This window comes from Lactuca sativa, chromosome 9 (genome assembly GCF_002870075.4).
Source record: "Lactuca sativa cultivar Salinas chromosome 9, Lsat_Salinas_v11, whole genome shotgun sequence".
NCBI classification, from domain to species: Eukaryota; Viridiplantae; Streptophyta; class Magnoliopsida; order Asterales; family Asteraceae; genus Lactuca; species Lactuca sativa.
Genome location: NC_056631.2, coordinates 153,818,043 through 153,838,854, shown reverse-complemented (window position 1 = coordinate 153,838,854; position 20,812 = coordinate 153,818,043). Strand labels below are relative to the sequence as shown.

The 20,812-nt window shown below is 36.9% G+C and overlaps 1 protein-coding gene across 1 annotated transcript; it reads left to right on the top strand.

The window, feature by feature from the left end:
- The first annotated feature begins 17,970 nt into the window (after nt 1-17,970).
- Nucleotides 17,971-19,170, top strand: LOC111895773 (uncharacterized). The gene has a single exon (XM_023891837.1). It carries the CDS (start codon nt 17,971-17,973, stop codon nt 19,168-19,170), a length of 1,200 nt encoding a protein of 399 aa, XP_023747605.1.
- Nucleotides 19,171-20,812: the final 1,642 nt, after the last annotated feature.

Sequence of the window (20,812 nt, the reverse complement as noted above, 5' to 3'; positions counted from 1 at the left end):
TCTCTCCTTATTCTTCATCCTCTTGCTGTTGGTGTTTGTGAACCATTAGAGGAGTGACACTTGTGACTCTAAGCTTTCTAAAGTCATTACAAGGAGGATTTGAGATTGTTATTACTACATAACAATCAAGGTAAGATCTAAAAACCCTTTCACATGTTAATATGATTAATTGTATGCTAGAACTAGGGTTTAAAGTCTTGGATGAATTGCATGTACAATAGAGAAACCTAGATCCAAGCATTAGGGTTTGCATGAGCACATAGGATGTTCTTATGGATAAAACCCATCAGATAGGACACTAACGACCATGGAGGCTATTGTGGTTCGTCGTTGGTTCGTGCACACCCTCTTTTCTCTAGTCTTCTGTCGTTGTACCTTGGAAAATGCTTGTTGTCGTCATCGTCGCCATGTGGTTGTTCGCGTTAACTAATGTTCTCTGACCACTGCATGCCACCAGGTGGCTGGTTTCCCTCGTATTGGTATATGTAGATGTGTATGATGTTGTTTTCGGTTGTGTATGTTGAGAGTGTGTGATGGGTGGCCATAAAAACCGAAGAAAATCCATCACCACCACCATAAGGGGGTGACTATCACCTCCGACCACCGCCTGCCACCACAAGGGTGGCTATCTGTGTGTGTATATGTGTGTGTTATGTTGTGTGTGTTCTTTTGGATATCATGTGTATAATGTATTGTTTGGTCGGATTAATCAAGGAAACAACTCGTCACCACCACCGTGAGGTGGTGGCTGCCACCTCACGCCACCATTCTGCCGCCACCTTGGGTGGTTGTGTGTGTATTTGTGTGTGATTGTTATTTGGGATGCTTGGACATATTTAGTCTAAAATCTTAACCACCACCACGAGGTGGTGGGCGCCGTCGTGAGCCGCCATTGACCACCACTACCCGAGGTGGTAGCAGGTGGTGCCCGACTTAATTGACATTTACAAACCTAAAAATTTAACCTTTTGTTTAATTGGCAAGCGATTGGGTTGGAAACCCTAATTAGGGTTTAGAAAACCCTAATTAGGGTTTTGGAGTTGTCGATACCCACATTTGGGACCATTGGAATTGAATTATGAATTACGCCCAACCACGTCGTATGATTGACTTAGAAAAATGATGGACTTAAGCATTCACTCAAGGTTTGAGTTTTCAAACATTGTCCTTGCGCATCATATCTTTTTTGATCTCTCAATTGGAATCAGAGTTTGAGTGGTTTTCCTTTGAATCCATAAGATTAGATTATAGTTGGTTTGAAATTACCTTGGTATTTCAACCATTTCTGTGTTAAGGATAAAAGTTCTTTTATATACCACTTTAGCTTGAAGATATCTTAACTTTAATGGTTGGTTCTAATCCTCAGCAAATGATTTCAATGCAAATTGCAAATAGTGTGGGTGGCCCTACACGTGCCCCATTACTAGTTGTGGAAGAATATGATCACTGGAAAGTCAGAATGTAAAGATTTTTACTGGCCAAAGATCAAGGTGAAGAAATCGGGAGATCCGTCAAAAAAGGTCCTCATGTTCCTGTGAGAACAGTTATGAGAGATGTTGTTGCTCAGCTTATGGGTCAAGATGAAGCTCGTCCAACTCCTCTAACTGCAGATGATATTGAGAAGCTGCATGTTGATCAAGTTGCTTTCTCAGAAATGGTGTTTGGTGTTCCTCCTTCACTCTTCGAGCACATCAAGTTGTGCAAATCAGCCAAAGAGATTTGGGACACTCTTCAGGACGTGATTGAAGGTTCGGAAAATATGAAAGACAAGCGCCTCACCTCAGTTGTCAACGACTTCGATACCTTCACTACCACTCCTGGTGAATCAATGGCCTCAGCCTCCAACCGTTACCGAATCGTGGTCAACAACATGACTGCTCATGGGATTGTCCGAACTCCTTTGGAGTACAATCTCAAATTCATAAAACTACTAGAAAACAGCCCTTTAATGACGCGCAAACAATGGCACGTGCTGATAGAGGACGCGTATTTGTGCGTGCCCTAAAAAATAATGTCAGATTTGCAAATTTTGAAGGGTAGAGGACACACATTTTTGCGTGCCCTAAAATTAATGTCCAACAAAATAAAAAATTACAAACACGGAGGGCGCTTATGTTAAATGTTTGCCATCTACAAATGTCGCTTTATAATTTTTTAATTAGACGCGCGTTTTTAAGGGGGGAAAATGAAATCTCTAAAATTCAAAAAAAATTAAGTGCCCGCTTCTCCACTCTATCCTCTTGATCTCCTTCCATTCTATCCCTCTATTCTCTATGCAACCCTAAGCCATCGCCATCTTCCTTCTATCTAGGACGTGCTAGGGTTTTATTTTATTTTAAGCTTAACTTATCCTGATTTACTCTCTCTCTCTCTACCCCCTACTGCTCGATAACCACCCACCACCCTTCGTCTTCTCTCCGGTTCACCACCGTCTCAAATAAAGCCCCAATATACCACCGACACAACATACCACAAGATCATCACCCCTATTTCGCACAAACATCGTTGGTTACAAACACCACCATTTGTATAAAAACCCTAGAACCACCAGGCCACCCTTTTCCGCCATCCATGTCCTTCCTTTTTGTCTATCTCTAACAGACCACTGCAACATCGCATTCATGGTCAGCGCAGGCTAGTTATGAGTTGGAATAAATTGGTAGGTAGACAACAACGCCTCTTTTACCCCATCCATCCTCTATGTCTCTATCTCCGGTGGCGATACATTGAAGCACGAGTTTAAGAAATCGGTAGAGGGATTGAGAGAATTTGTCGCTTCCTCTGGTTTCTCTTTTGATTCTGGTAATGTTTATATTCGGTTTCTCTTTCTTCAAAATTCTTTTTTACATATTTCTTCCCATATAATTTTAATCTTAGATTGAGATTTAGAATTCTCAATCTTCGGTTTCTCCTTTATCCACCAGTTCATGTGCCCGATTGGGTTAATAGGTATGTTAGAATTTGATCAATTTCTTTGAAATTTAGGGTGAATTAGGTTAGGGCATGAATAGGAAACATTATAAATGGTTTGACTAAGTCGACATTTTCTTCTCCTGTCTCAATTTGACTATGTATTTAAGGTCGATGATTCTCCAATTTCTGTTTTCATATTCGTAGCCCTAAATTTATTTTTTCGGTTGATTTTTTGGAGAGCATCGATCGTCAGTGAAAATTAGCAAAACTGACTTAAAAGATGATTGTTTAGAGAAATCCGATTTAGGGATTTTTGGATAGCGATCATGGAAAGTTGAAAGCGGTAAAATACCCATGTGGTGGAAGTACCTTTGTGGCTGGGTTTTCTATTATCTCTGGGAACAATAAAACGATTCATCAATCTCTAATCTTTCAACAAGGTAGTTTTTAGTTTTTTATTGTTTTTTCTATTTTACCTCTGTTTTTGGAAGGCTATTTCATATGTTCTACTATCATTTTTATTTTATTTTTGATTTTCTGTTTCTTGTTTTGTCAGAATCGATGGCATGGAAGCCCCATCTCACGACATTATTTGTTTCTCACTAAGGTAATCGTTGATTTTCTTACTTAACCTCTCTCTATCTCTTCTATTAAATTTCTACATTAGGTTTAGTTTATGATGATTTGTAGGTTGCTTCTTTTTTCTTTCACATCGTGGCGTTATTACTGAAGCAGTTCGAAAGGGAAGGAGAGGGGTTGCTTTTCCCCTAGAGAGATTCAAAGTCATGAATCTGATAAATTCTTGTCATATTTCAAACCATTTATTATGCCACTTGAAGGTGGTGTTGCAACTGGATTCAAGAAACCTGAAGAAATGGAATTTGAAACAAGATTGTACATATGCAAAGGGAAAAGAGTTGTTCATGTGAAGCAGATTCAATTCTTTCGATCTTTGTTGAATCATGATGATGTGTTTGTCTTGGATACTAAAGAGAATATCTTTCAATTCAATGTAGAAAACTCAAACATTCAAGAAAGAGCTAAAGCTCTCGAGTATGTTAACTGGATAGAGCTTCTGCTCTATTAAGTGGTAATTTCATCTTCTTATGATTCTACTTGCAGCTTCAACCTTCAAGTATGTTAACTAGGTTTTAATTCTTTCTCTTTCTTGTGGTTTTAAGGTAGCAACCACTACTTTTGATTGGATCATCATTACTTCACCTGAAGCCGAGATAGAGAAGGAGATGGATATTGAGAAGATGGACGATGAAACTGAGTCTCTAGAGCATAAAGAGGAGCATGGGCTAGGGCTACATACTGCTGATATAGTGATGGAAGAAAATGCACATGGTGATGATGTAAATCAAAGTAATGAAAAAGATGAAAGACGCTTCAGAGGCTGGAAATGAACTTGTAAGTATCTAATCTACTAGTTTCTTGATCCTTGTAACTTTTTATTCAAACTTTTTACTGATTCTTTTGGAGTTGATTGTAGGTAGGAGTTGTCTCTGATGAGAATTTATTGGAACTTCTGGAGTTAGCAATGTCATCAAACACAGCTGAAACTGTGAAAAAAGCCAGAGAACTGATGGAATTGGGAGTTGACCCTATGGTCCTCATGTCTCAAATGGCTACACTTATTATGGACATTATTGCTGGAACATATCAAGTAATTGAAGCTTGTGCTGACTCATTGTTTGATGGTAGAAGCTGTAAGTTCTTCTCAACTTTTTTCTTTATTATTATATTTTGATTACTATAAACTGAAACTATGGATGATTGCACAATTCTTCAGTGACAGAAGCAGAAATTGAAAGATTAAAGCATGCATTAAAATTTCTTTCTGAGTCTGAAAAACAATTAAGACTTTCAAGTTAAAGGTCAACATGGTGCACAACAACCCTATTACAACTAGGCTCAGTCCCCTCAGCGGACCCCACTCCTTCCGGAAGCAGTAGAAGACAAATCTCAAGGACAACCGAAGATGATCCATCTGCTACTTTCTAAGATATATATTTTCAAAAACAAAGGCAAGATTCCCAATATACCCCTCAAAAATCTACCCCTACGTACCCCCCCTAAAAAAACCTATTCGCCAGAATTCAGCTAGCCCACTTATTTTGAGCGTTACAAAGGCAAGATTCCCAATTAGGCAACTCATGAATGGGGATGAAATTGCAACATCATCTGTCCCACATGATGATGATGATGATGATGATGATGATGTCATAATTGGAAATAATGTATCGAAACGTAGTAATTCAAATATATTGGATGATATTTGGGCTTGTTGCATTGAAAAGTGTAATTCCAAGACTCTGAGGCAACTGCTTCATACTTATGGGAATCTAGTATCAATTTCTGAAGATAAATATAATAATTAAATTTCCATGTGCTTCAGTTCATATCTCTATGTAGGATGCTTTAATAAACAAATAACCATAAATATGTTATTTATAATTTATATAAATCTTGTAGGAATTCTCGTTGCTTATATTGTGTTTCGGGATAAAGATATAAAAAGTTGAGCTAACTTCATCAACATAACTGGTTCCACACTTGGCTTTTTCTTCACTCTCTGTCTGTGTGACAAGGATCATAACATTTTCCTATACACAAAATAAAAAGAAAAGATTATAAAGTTAGATTTTTATTTCCATTTTGGGTTTGTATTTTAGGACCAACGTGGCTTATCACTCAGTGGTTTTCCATCTATGGTTGAAAAACCATCGTGTTGAGGTATCATTTATTTATTTCTTTTTGTCCGAATACTATAATGAAAAACACTACTGAATTCCTTTTTGGTGAGGTTGTAGATTTTTGATGCATTTGCTAGTTGTTATTGATCTCCAAACAAGAATGTCCAAATATCTTATTCTACATTGGTGCTCAAGTAAGTAAGTTTTCCATTTGGATTTGGATTTTTTTTTCCTTTTTAATATTTTGAAAATTATGAAAAATGATCGATCCACTTATTTTGAGCGTTACAGTTATGTCGTGCTATTGATTGAAAAGAAGGATGAAGAAGGTCAATCTCATGTTCTTTCAGCAGCTTTAGAGGTAACATGCACATAAACCTTTTTTTTAATAATTAAATTAGAAAATTAACAAGGGCAAATTTGTAAAATGTTTTTTTCCTACAGATTGCAGAAGGGGAGACTTCAGAAGTTGATGCCAAATACCGAGCATTAGTGGCTATTGGATCACTGGTAGGTTAAATTTGAATGAAATAAATAAGAGATTTAAAAAAATGTGTGTATTATGGTATGGTGGTTTATATTTATGATAGATTGGTACTTCAAAATGTTAGCGAGGTGGGTTATGACTTTCAAGATCTATTGGAGATAGAGATGTTGGGGAGTTCATTATTTCAGTTCCTCATGTCAAACAAGTGAAGGTTAGTTTTGTAACTAAACTCAATTTATTTTTCTTTTTATTAACAACTTTTATTTATTCATGATCTTCAGCCATCTTCTGCTGGTAGGCGGCTTGTAATTTCAAGTGACGGAGTCTGGGATGCTCTTTCCGGTGGACAACATCCCAGTATAGTACACCAGGTCATGACAAACTAATGATATGGAGGATTTCTTTGACATGATATGTGAAACAAGAAGGTGCCCCTTTATAGCAATGTAGTATTAGTTATATAGTTAGGGAAAACCTCTTAATAACAATGTACAATTAGATCCCTTTAATATCAATGTATTATAATTTTTTGACATGATGTTATTGGATGAAATTTATTGTTTTGGTATATATTTTTTTCTATATTTTTGTATTATGCGTAAAAGAGTATCGTAAAGGCACGTCGTATATGCATATTGTAAATGGTTGCTGAAGTTTATGACACGCAAATGTGTGTCATCTTCATTTATGACAGGGGTTATAATGATACGCAATGCGTGTCCCAAACGCGCGTCGTAAGGTTACGACACGCAAATCTGTGTCGTCTTCGTTTATGACAGGGCCTTTCTTGATACGCATTCTGTGTCGTAAATGAGCGTCGTAAATGCATGTCGTAACTGCGCGTCGTAAATGCGCGTCAGCTATAGATCACGCGCAAAAGCGTGTCGTCTCTCGTTATGACAGGGCCTTTCTTGACACGTATTTGCGCATCGTCTGAGCGTTTTATGACACGCATTGCACGTCGTAAAAGGTTGTTTTTCTAGTAGTGTAAATAGTCTCGGCAAAGGATGGGGAAATGTGAAATCTTGCCTCCAAAGTAATGGTTCTTTGAAAAAGTTAAAGCTCTCTCAACTTTTTTATGAACTTCAAGGACATGAGTCTAATGTTGCTCAAACCATAAGGGAACTCTCCGGAGGCCCTCTTTCCCTTGTCAGTTCTTTCTAACCAACCATTCCGAACTTGTCTACTTCGGACCCTTTCAAACCCATTGTTCCATCTGTTCAATCATCCGCACCCATCTTACCCACAAAAAACTATCCTGTTGATGATTCTGAATCCATGGACTCTGAACTCCATTTCCACGGGAGTTTGCTCTACTCTCCATAAAATACAAACGTCCTTTCAGTCCCTCTTACAAACCATACCAAAACCAATTCCATGCTCCTCACTATAACAATTCTCAACCATACCCAGCTCCGGAACCTAAACCAACATCGGAAAATCCTCCCGCTTACAAACCAAACATCACTAAGCCAAAATCTACTCTGGAACCTTCTCAGGGTTCCAAATCGGACAAACCAAAAATTGTGTGTCATAAGTGTGGACATGCAAACCATTTTGCTAAAGACTGTCTGGCTGATGCTCCACAGAAACCAAAAATCAAGGATTCTTCTTACTACGTCTGAAAAGCTCAAGAGATGGATGAAAGTGAAAAAGCCTTTGTAATAACGGTTTCAAGAGATGTTGAAGGATATTGGTCATCCGGGGATGATGATGACATGGTAACTGGAAGAAAGATGTGTTTGATGACAAGACAAACTGTTGAATATGATGAAGGGTATTGGTCATCTGGGTCAGAAGATGAAGATAGTGTTGTTGAACCTCACTATTGCTACATGGCCACCAACGATCCACCTGGTCGAAGCATCGTTCAGCAGGTAAAATCTATGATCTCTGATAATAATTTTGATTTGTCTCTATGTGAACCTTATCTAACCTAGAATCAAACAGATATGAGCACCATCTATAAAGCCTATGTGTCTGCTATAGAAGCGAGCGAGAAGGAGTGTGAATTAAATCGTCTTAGGTTACGTTTTGAGGATAAAAAATTGAAAATCGAGTCTTTAGAGCGTGAACTTGTAATGTCAAACAATGAATGTATCATTTTAAAAGAAAATTGTGAAATCACCTATTCAGAATGAAATGTTTTGATTTCTGATAACAAACGTCTCAATGCTAAGATAGATGCTTTGCATAATTCTATAGACATGCTTAAAACAAACGATCGGATGACTCATAATTTTCGTCATCCATGGTCTAAAGCGCCTAGGCTTGGAAGCGAGTTTCCGAAACCAATTGCTCGTCCCTTGAAGGAATTGCAAATTTTGACATTCATGGGAGAGGTTCCGAACACCAAACATTCGAACACCCCTATTTCTCCCTTGTCACCACTTCATGAGACTACAGACCATTTTGAGTCCTTAATTCCTGAGTTCCAACCAATTGTTGTCAAATGTCACAATTCCATGCCTTTTCCGCCTCTAACAAACCTGGACCTGAATCGGACCACGAAATTTCATCACAGTGTTTCTAATTGCAGAGATTACGTTCCTAGGCATAATCATCCGAACAACTGTGTTGTTGAAGAAATCATTTCGGTGACAACTGAATCGGTTACCTCTGAGTTTGCATGGGCATCCTTAGATGATAAAGTTGAAAATTCAAGTTGTGTCTCCTCTGATTCTTGTGAATCGGATTCCTTAGTCATCTCAAAAACGAAATTGGTTCCCATTAATCCTAAGTTTAGTAATCCATCCGTAGGACAAACTTCAAAATCTTCATCTCACCCTAAGAGAAAACCAATGCTGAATAGGAAGGATATTGTAGATCCCAAAGTAGAAGCTCGAAATGCAGATAAAAAAGAAGTTAAGACTAGACAAAATTTCAGGTTCCTTGAAAACTCCACAAAGAGTGTATCTAGGAATTCTCATGCATCAACCCATAGTCAAAAGTCCTTTACTCCCACAAAGATCCTCAAAAGACCTTTTGAATCTCTCGGTCTTATAGAACCCAAGAAAGTAGTGAGCTCTACTCAGCCTAAATCTCATGTGAATGCCATGACTGTCCAAAACACTTCTCCTAGGACTGTTTGATCTGTGTTTTATTGCAAAGAAAACAAATTTTTCAAAATCTTCAAAGAAAAATCTTTTGTGGAAAGTCAAATCTCTCATTGATGAAACAACAATTTTGGAGGTTACAACTGTTTCCAACGCTCTGGAAGTCAAAGGTCCGAAGAAGACTGTTCGCAACCCTCAAGTCATTGAATATGACTACTGGATAGATGAAAAGACATTAGCCTTCTGTCTGTTTCCAAAGAACTCAAAATGTACAACTAGGAAACACAAAGTTGTTCCTAAGTCATAATCAAAGTCCAAAGTCCGTGCCTATGTCCCAAAGTCTAATCCGGAGCCTAAAAACTCCATTACTCACTAATTTTGTGGGCACTTTGTTCTTCAGAGCAAGAAACAATATGGTATATTGATAGTGCTTGCTCCATGTACATGTCGGGGCAGAAAAACTTTCTGCGAGATCTAAAGCTTTCTCCAAATGCTGGTTACATGACATATGGCAACAACTCTAACTCCCAAATTCGTGGTTACAGAATTCTCACCAATGGAAACTTCTCAATCTCAATGTGGCTTATGTAGCTGATTTGAAACATAATTTGATAAGTGTAGCTCAGCTCACTGATTCAGATCGACGTGTGGAATTTTGCAAAAAATACAACTTTGTAATGACTAGAGATCGGAAAGAGTGTTTAATCAAGTCACTTCACAACAAGAACATGTACCCGCTCGACATCAACATGATTATTGGCAAACTGTAGCTCTGCATTCTCACCAAAGATGTTCCTGATGTCAGTTGGTTATGGCACCGAAGGCTCGCTCATCCGAACTTTCAGTACGTGAATGATCTCGTATCCGGCGAAATGGTGAGAGGTTTACCTCTTTTTAAATTCGAAAATGATCATTTGTGTGCTGCTTGTGAGTGTGGTAAGCAATCGAAGAAGGTTCATCCTTTTATCATTGAAAAATCCATTTCGGAACCATTGGAGCTTCTACACATTGATCTTTGTGGACTATCCACTGTAGAAAGTCTTCAGCATAAGAAATACATTCTCGTGATTGCTGATGACTTTACAAGGTTCACTTGGGTCTTCTTCCTAAGGCTGAAATCCGAAATAGCCTCAGAGCTCATCAATTTTATCAAAGGAATAGAAGTTCTTATCAAACTCCTAGTTAGGAGAATCCGAAGTGACAATGGATCAGAATTCACTAATTCCACCATTGAGAAATTCTTCACAGGAAAAGGAATTGACCACAACTTCTCAGCTCCTTATACTCCACAAAAGAACAGTGTAGTAGAAAGATGCAATAGAACTCTTGTTGAAGCTGCTCGATCCATGTTGAACTTCGCAAATCTACCACTCGACCTTTGGGCTGAAGTCGTATCAACTGCCTGTTTCACTCAAAATCGGAGTATCATCGATCGACGCCTCAACATGACACCGTATGAAGCAATGAATGATCGGAAGCCAACAATCTCGTTTCTGCATGTTTTCAGATGCAGACGCTTCATCAAAAACAACCGTGATCAGTTTACCAAGTTCCAACCTGAAGCTGATGAAGCCATCTTCCTCGGGTACTCCTCAAAATCAAAAGCTTACAAAGTTCTTAACCGGAGAACTCGTGTTCTGGAAGAAATCTTTGATGTTACTTTCGATGACAACTTATTCAGAATTCTGACCCAACCCATATTACAACTCACATTATGGAGTCCGATGCTCCACCACCAGGTTGTCCAAACCCACAAACAATTCTTCAAGTTGACTTTGAAACTCTCTTTGGACCTTCCGAAACAGCCCTTGATTCGGAATCTCGAATAAGGCAAATCGCCACTCCTATCTCTCCTTCGGAAGCCCCTGTCTCGCAAAACGTCTCCAGTCCAATCCCAAGCCTCCCTCCATTTGATTCTAAAACGTTTCAACCTTCTCAGGTTGAGGTGGAGAATGCTCATCCCTCTCCTGAATCAAATGTGGATGGATTCCAAGATGCAGCTGCTGATTTCGCTGACTCCAATCCAATCAACCTTGATGAAAATGAAATTTTCTTTGAGTTCCCTTCTTCTGATGATGTCAACCTATCCGGTTCAGAAGTTCAGGGGGAGCATCATCCTCATATTCAAACCATTCAGGGGGAGCAAATCAATCCCATTGTTAATATCGGATCGACTGCTGCTCAAGAACTCCCAAGGTTACATGTCTGGACAAAGGATCACCCTCCGAACCAAGTAATCGGAAACCCTAATGCTGGTGTACAGACTCGTTCTGCTACAAGTATCCAAAATGAATGTCATTTCTCAGCATTTATATCCATGGTTGAACCCAAATCCATCAAGGAAGCATTAGAGCATGTTGACTGGATTACAGCCATGCAAGAAGAATTGGCATAATTTGACCGAAATGAAGTATGGACTCTCGTGCCTCCTCCTCAGAATCATCCCATTATCGGTACAAGATGGGTATTTCGCAATAAGCTAGATGACGCAGGAGTTATTATTCGAAATAAAGCAAGATTGGTGGCAAAATGATTTACACATATTGAAGGGCTCGACTACGATGAGACCTTTGCTCCCGTTGCACGTCTTGAAGCCATCATAATCTTTCTTGCTTATGCTGCTCACAAAGGCTTCAAAGTTTACCAAATGGATGTTAAGAGTGCTTTTCTTAATGGTGAACTTGACACTGAAGTATACCTTCAACAGCCCCCCGGTTTTGTTAACCTCTCATTTCCAAATTAAATTACAAACTCCAGAAGGCAGTCTACGGCCTCAATCAGACTCCTCGGGCATGGTACGAGACTCTCACTGATTTTCTCAAGCGTTCCGGTTTCCAAAGAGGAATTCTAGATCCTACCCTGTTCCGAAGATCAAATGGAAAACATCTCATGTTGGTTCAAATTTATGTGGATGACATCATTTTTTGATGTACGGATTCATCTATGGTTGCTGACTTTGCTAAATTAATGATCAATCGATTCCAAAATGAGCATGAATCAGGAGTTAAGCTTCTTTCTTGGCCTCCAAGTCAAACAGACTAACAGAGGAATCTTCATTCACCAAGAGAAGTACATTTTGGAACTCCTCAAGAAATACTCAATAGACACCTGTGCCTCAGCCAAGGTACCAATGGGCTTCAGACACAAGATCTTTGCCGACCCTTCAAGTGTTTCATTTGATGAAAATAAGTACTGAGGAATGATTGGATCTTTGCTCTATCTCACAACAAGTCATCCGGATATCATGTTTTCCACATGTTTGTGTGCCAGATTTCAATTCAATCCAAAGATATCTCATCTTTTGGCTGTGAAACAAATTTTTCGATACCTCAAAGGTACGAAGAGTCTTTATGAATCTGGTACCCAGCAAACGAGAGCTTCCTACTTCAAGCATATTCAGATTCAAACTATGGTGGTCTTCAACTTAATAGAAAAATCACTTCAGGTGGCTGTCAGTTCCTAGGTGGTCGTTTGGTCAGTTGGTCATCCAAGAAACAGAACTGCATTACACTCTCTATAGCCGATGCCGAATACATTGTTGCTGCCAGCTGTACATCTCAGGTTCTGTGGATGAAATCTCAACTCTTGGATTATAGTTACCGCTTTCAACGTATTCCTATCTATTGTGATTCTGAAAGTGCCATTGCGATATCTCACAATCCAATTCAGCACTCCATGACTAAGCACATTGATATAAGGTACCATTTCATAAAAGATCATGTTCTAAATGGTAACACTGAACTCATTTTTGTTCCATCTTACGATGAGATTGCTGATGTCTTTACTAAGGCATTAGACGAAACCAAATTTAATGGTTTTCTGAACAAGATGGGTATGATGATGCCAGATCCTCAGTTCTTTCAAAAGACTTGTTCTCTTTAATAGATATGTTCTAAAGAAAATTAGTTCCGACCTCAAAAACACTTTTTTTTAATCTTGGAACTACTTTCTCTTGGAATACATAGGATCATTTTACTTGTTTTTTTATTTCTGACCATCACTTGAGTTTAAGCTGTAGAGTTCGTCCTGGTTATTTGTTGTTCAAAGTCCACATAGTCATAGTGCTCAAATTTTTCATCTCGAAATATACTTCATAATGGCATCCCGGAATTCCACTCCGGAAGGTATTGCATTCTACACTTCGAAATTTCAAAATTCACTCCGGATTTTTTCTTAAATCTCACTCTGGAATGCTTTCTAAATCATGATTCCGGAAACTTTTTCAAATTCATTCCGGAAATTCTTGAAAATCATTATTCCGGAATCACAAACCTTCTCCGGAATCACACTAAATTTTTGACTCCGGAATCGAATTTTCCTTAACTGAAACTCTCTTCGGATTATTTCCCATTCCAGACCATTTTTCAAAACAACCATGTTCTGGAGCACAACTCTTTATCCTCCGGATCTTACACTGTCCGGAACTGCTCATCCGAAATTCCAAAGGTTTATATCGCGAAACGTTTTTTTTCTATTGCAACGGTTACTTTGTAAGGATCCTTATCCAATCTTCCTTGATTTTCGTGCCACGACTGCACGTCTTCAAAAGTAACCATCCAATCATAATTTGGGTTTTCCATTTCTAGCTTAAAACAACCCTAAATTTCCTTTCCCAAGTCAAATCAACCCCCAAAAAGCCGTTTTTCAATTAATACACCCGATTCGAATTCGGATCCTCATCATTACCATTTCTAAGCCGACCTATTTCCCTTACCTATAAATACCTATCGGAAACCCGGTTACCTCTTTACGCGCTCAAACCCTCCAAAACCCTCGAATTCTTTTTGTGTTCATCGTGTTCTTCGAGCTCTCATCTTTCTGCAACAATGGCTTCCCAATCTTCTTAACAGAAAAATGCACCAACTGCCTCCACTCCTAGGAAGTCGATTGCAAAGAAGAAACCTTCAAAGGGATCATCGTCTTCAACATCACCTGAACCCTTTCTCAGGGATACAACACAGTTATTCTCACTGAACCCTATGGATTATGATGAATCCATTAGATTTATGATCGAGTTCATCGCCGACCATCCCATCTCTATCCCTCTCACTAAAGTCCCTGAACCACCTCTTCCACTTCATCATCTCCACAGGGCTTTCACCAGAATCAAGGAAGAAGACGGTGTTCTGGAAACCAAAATCATCGGCGATCTAATAGTTCCAATCTACAAATCTACCTTCTTAAAGGCGATAGGTATTAAAGAAAACCCTAAGGGCTTCACTGCTTAAGAACCAAGTGTTGATGAATTCCAACTGTTCTTGAATCACATTGGGTACAATCAGGACTAGAAGGCAAAAGACTTCAAGAAATTAGCCGTTTTCGGACTCTGGACCGTGCTGATGCATCTAATCAATAGCGTGCTATTCGGAAAGCATGGAGGTACGGATACACTTAGCAAGGACTGGTTGTATGTGGTTTACAGCATCTACTACGGACGTGATAATGTTGTTGATCTTCCGGAGGTACTATGGCAAGACTTATGCAAGTTTGCCATCAAAAGAAAGGAGAATGAAATCTCAAGTCCTAGGTTATGGGCTCTGACTCTGCAACAACACTTTAAAGAGCTTTCTAAACCATTTCCTTGTGCTGCGATTCCTCTGGAGGTATGCATATCCATCAAAACAGTTAAGTCATATAGAATTCCTAACCAATCTTCTTCTGGTCCTGTCCGGAGGTTACCACACCATATGTTGGACATTATTCCTTCCGACTCTCTTAATTTAAAGAAACATTTGGAGATTTTGACTGTGTTCGACCCAACACAGTCTGCCTAAGTCCCCATTGAGCCCATTTCGGAAGTGGCCAAGCCAACAACTTCCGGACCAAGAAAGACGAAGAAGTCCGCCAAGCGGATAACTTCACCTACTAAGTCAAAGCCTCAAAAGAGAACCAAAGTCAGCTCTTCCTCTCCAAATGAAGATGCTCATGACATTCAGGCTGACTCTGGCCGTCCGAACACCCTTCCTGCCCACTCATCTGAGGTACCCCTCAATGTTTCAACATCACAAGCACACACACATAGGGAGTCTCCACATAATCCACCATCACCTTCCCAAAAAGGTGATGCTAGTGTTAACCATAGTTCCTTGCACCCCCTGGAACACACCCACGAGTCACTTTTAATATCCCACTTGTTTCTACACACACACAATCCGGAACCCCCTGTTCCAGACCCTAAGCATTCCGTAGCTGGAGTTGTCCCTCCGACTTCTGATGCCCCAACTGGTCTGATACCCGGAAAGGGTACAGGACAACCAGGTGTTAACGATCCTTTGTGGGAAGACTATGTGAACATGGCTCACTCCAGGCATCCGGAGCTCACCAGATCTCAAGTGGAATCAACTCTCATTGCCATGAAGAATAGAGCCATACAAAGCAACCTGCCCTACGTTTCTCCTACTGATGAGTTTGTTGATCATGAATTCACATCCGGAGAAAATCCAAAACCTCCTCCTCAAGCTTCCAATCCCTCTGGTTTTGAAGATGAAATTTAAGAAGAAGTGTTGTTGACTACCGATGCTACAAATGTTGATGATGCCCTTATGGTTTCTTCAGTTCAACTCTACTTGAAGCCTTCCTCTTCAAAGTCAGCCTTTGATTTCAGATCCTCCTCTTCCGCTCAACATGAATCTGAATCAACTCACAAGCTTCGTGATGATGTTGCCACTCATCCCGGTCCTTCTACGAATCCCAAGCCTCATAAGAAAAAGCCTAAGCATTCCAATTCCGATACCGGATCCTCAGCCGGTGATTATATAGATTTGTTTTCTCTCCTTGAGATTCATACAAATGTGTTGGACACCATGAAGAAAGTCTCTTCCATTGAATTTTCTGTAACATAGCTCAACTCCAAATTAGATCAAAAGGTTTCGGACTGGATTCCAAGCTCGATGATATCCTTTAGACCTTATCCCGACAGTCCGGACCTTCGGTTATGGAAAGAGAAGCTCAGTTGGATCAGATCATTTCTCTCCGGCTCAAGCACTCCATCGAAGAAGTTGAGGCCAAGTATGATGCCTTCGTTGAGCACTACCTGGAAACAATAACCACCATGCTGAAGGTCCATGATGACTTGGTGTCTGCTACCAACGATCTTATTAAGCAGACCCATGTTCGTCATGAGAAGAAAATTCAAAGGCTAGAGAAGGAAATCAAGAAGAAGGATGAGATGAACCTCATAATTCAACAAGTTCTCATCAAGCTACTTCGATCCACTTGGAAGATCGTTGATGTTCCGAATCGAAAGTTTGATGAGATGTTAGCTGTTCTCGGCCATCTGTTTGATCATCTCGCTGCTCAGGCTCCCACTTCCGAAGCATATGATGCCCTCACTCGTCAACTCAACACGGGCCTTCAGAAAGTCTTTTCCAAGTTCAAAGATTTAAAGGATTCTTTATTACTTGCACCGGTTCCGAAAACCACCGATGCAAGAGGGGGAGAAGGTCCTAGCCAACCATGGAAGCCTGCCTCGATTTTTCAACTCCGAGATGAAGATTTGAATTCCGATGATGAAGGTCCTAGCCAACCATCGACCCTTAGTGAGTGCGTCCAATTCGATCGTCAGTGTGGTGTTGAAAGTGGTGGAAATCGACATCAGAGAGATTCGTCGGACGGACGCGGCGACCGGAGAGGGGAGGCATGAAGAAAATGAGATAAGAGAGAGAAAGAGAGAAAGAAGACATAAGCGAAGAGAGAGAGAGAGAGAGAGAGAGAGAGAGAGGTTCCATCAAAATTAATTATAATTAGTTAAATAAATTGAAATGATAATGTTTTATGTCCAATATGCCCTTTTAATCTTTTTCAAAAAGTCTAACATACAATTAAGATTAGTGATAATTACAATTATATTATCATCAATCTAATTCGTCCAAAACATTGATCTGACGTTCCACTTTTAGTTTTCAGAAAACTTTGAGTTCTCAAATGATCATTTCTCTCGCTTTATCTCTCTCTCTCTCTCTCTATATATATATATATATATATATATATATATATATATACATACATATATATATATATATATATATATATATATATATATATATATATATATATATATATAGGGCTAGGTTATTTTGTTTATTACATTTATTGTGTGCTAGAATGCATCAATAGAAATTTAGTAAATTAAATAATTACTTAATTAAATAAATTTAGATATTAAATGATTTCCATAATTATATGTATATTAAATGATATACATACTTATAATTCTCTTTTTATGGAAATTAATTAAATCTTTCATTAATGTCAGCAATAACATTCTTTCAGAATGAATTCGCATCTAGGTTTTTATATATGAGTTCGTATTTTGTTTCAGGACTCGTTCACTTAAAATACAATAAAGTTGCATGGAAAATTAAGAACAAGAGTGTATTCTACTAGAATACACTCTAATTCTGTTGGAATACACTCTCATTCTTCTAGATATTATTGTTGACATTAATGATTAATTTAATTAGTTTCCATAAAAATGAGTTATAAGTATGGATACCATTTAATATACATATAATTAATACTAAATTCTTATTGGTGCATTCTAGCACACAATAGATGTGAGAAACATTTGAACCTACCTCTCTCTCTCTCTCTCTCTCTCTATATATATATATATATATATATATATATATATATATATATATATATATATATATATATATATATATACAAACTCTTTCTTTAAATTTATTCTAATTATTATGCCATTTCTATTTCAGGTTTATCACTTAACGAAGATCAAATTAAGAACATGACTTTGTTCGAGATTGAACAAATTTTACTTCGTAACAATTTAAGTCTCAAAAAAATTACAAGGATGCCCTGCCCTGATGTTGATTATGTATCTTCTTCAATCAACCGTCTTATCAGTGAGGAGTTAGTTTATGACATACCAAGTTTAAAGAAAGAGTTTGATCAACTTTCTAAAGCATTAACATCTAAGCAACGTAACATTTTTGATGATATCATGACTGCAATTAAGAATAATGAATGGGGTCTTTTCTTTGTCTACGGGTATGGTGGAATAGGTAAAACCTATCTTTGGAAGACGTTATCTGCTGCAGTTAGATGTAATTTTCAAATTGTTTTAAATGTTGCTTCAAGTGGGATTGCTTCTTTATTATTACCTGGTGGCAGGACAACACATTCATGGTTTATAATTCCTTTGGTTCTTATTGAGGTTTCTGTTTGTTCCATAACACCAAATAGTGAACTTGCCAGTTTATTACAAAAAACCTCATTGATCATTTGGGATGAAGCACCCATGATTCACAAGCATGCATTTGAAGCTTTAGATCGAACTTTGAAAGATATATTCAAGTGTCATAATCCTAGAAACTCAAATTTGCCATTTGGAGGGAAAGTGATTGTTTTTGGAGGAGATTTTAGACAAATTCTGCCTGTTATCCCAAGTGGTAGTAGACAAGACATTGTCAATGCTTCTTTAAGTTCATCATATTTATGGCAACAATGCAAAGTCCATAAACTAACGAAAAACATGAGGCTAACTGTCGGAAGTGATGCATCTGCTATTAAACAAACAACAACTTTTGCAAAATGGCTTTTGGATATAGGAGAAGGGAAACTTGGTGGTTCTAATGATGGTGAAGGGATTATTGATATTCCAAAGGATCTTCTAATTAATGATCATTGTGATCCTATAGGTTCATTAATTGAGTTTGTATATCCTTCTATTCTTGAATATTCTAACATTCCAGAATATTTTCAAGAAAGAGCAATACTTGCTCCAAAAAATGAAGTTGTCGGAAAAATAAATGATCATTTGCTGTCATTATTTCCAGGAGATGAAGTCGAATGTCTAAGTTCAGATAAACTATGCAAATCTGAGTTTATCAATGATCAGTTTGATGCGAATTTATACTCACCTGATGTTTTAAATGGTCTTAAAGTTTCAGGTCTCCCAAATCATAAGTTAGTTTTGAAAGGCGGGGTTCCAGTTATGTTACTAAGAAACGTTGATCAAAAAAATGGCTTATGTAATGGAACTAGACTATAGGTGGTATCTTTGGGCAAACATGTTATTGAGGCAGTTATCATATCTGGAACTAATATTAGAAATCGGACCTTTATTCCAAGAATGACCTTAACACCATCTGGAAAAAAAATACCATTCAAATTCCGAAGAAGACAGTTTCCATTGACTGTTTGTTTTGCAATGACAATTAACAAGAGCCAAGGACAATCCTTATCTAAGGTTGGTTTGTTTCTGAAAGATCCGGTTTTTTCACATGGTCAATTGTATGTTGCCTTATCTAGAGTTCAAAGTAGACAAGGATTAAAATTGTTAATTTTAGATAAGGATAGTAGACCTACAAATAAAACTTCTAATGTTGTTTATAAAGAAGTTTTTAGAAATCTGTAAATATCTTGTACAATATTATTTCATATAACATTTATTCTTATTATTTTTAATAAAATTTTATTGTAATTTTCAGTTCTGATTTGTTATATTTTTTCATATATGTTTATTTGAACAACTTAATTAACTAATTACATAAAAATTTAATTTACTTCATTTACTGTGGTTGTTTATTGCTATAATACATTTATTATTTTATTATATATTATTGTTATTTTTCTTCATTACTTCACAAATAAATATTATTTGATATATATCTTCAAAATATATTTCAGATTTTCATTTAAAACAACGATTATAGTTTCATATAAATACAACAATATATATCTTAATTAATAAATTTTTTTACAATAATTGATTAGTAATTATAAGTTTCTTTATAAATATTTAATTTATTTTATAACCGTGGTTCCCACGTGTTATAACCAAGTATATATATATATATATATATATATATATATATATATATATATATATATATATATATATATATATATATATATATATATATATATATATATATATAGGGTTAGGTTCATATGAGACGGCTTAATTTTGTGACACCGTGAGACGCATTTTTTTATTTTTTTTTTAATTTTTTTTAGTTAATTCAAGTTCCGAAAATAATGTTTAAAAAAAGAATTTTTGGATTTTTCCATTTATTTTGCATTTTAAAATTATTTTTTAGAATATGTACAGTGTAATATTCTATTAGAATATTTCACGTATTTTTCAAAAAAAAAGGAATTTATTTTTATTTTTTAGTTAATTCAAGTTCCGAAAATAATATTTAAAAAAAGAATTTTTAGATTTTTCCATTTATTCTGCATTTTAAAATTATTTTTTAGAATATGTCAGTGTAATATTCTATTAGAATATTTCACATATTTTTCAAAAAAAATGGATTTTTTTTATTATTTTATTATTTTTTATTTTTTTTAGTTAATTCAAGTTCCGAAAATAATATTTAAAAAAGAATTTTTGGATTTTTCCATTTATTTTGCATTTTAAAATTATTTTTAGATTTAATCTCACGATCTCACAAAAGTAGAATTGTCTCAAATGAACCTATATATATATATATGTATATATATATATATATATATATATATATATATATATATATATATATATATATATATATATATATATATATAGGGAAAAGTGAATATACCCTTAAGGGTATATAAGTTTGGGTACCCATACTCATTATACTACGTCGTTTTGTATCATATAATACATTGTAATTGTCCAATGTTCTTATAATTTAACTTCTAAC

Coding starts and splice junctions, on each gene's coding strand:
- LOC111895773 (XM_023891837.1), top strand. CDS start 17,971: ATGCCCTGCCCTGATGTTGATTATGTATCTTCTTCAATCAACCGTCTT.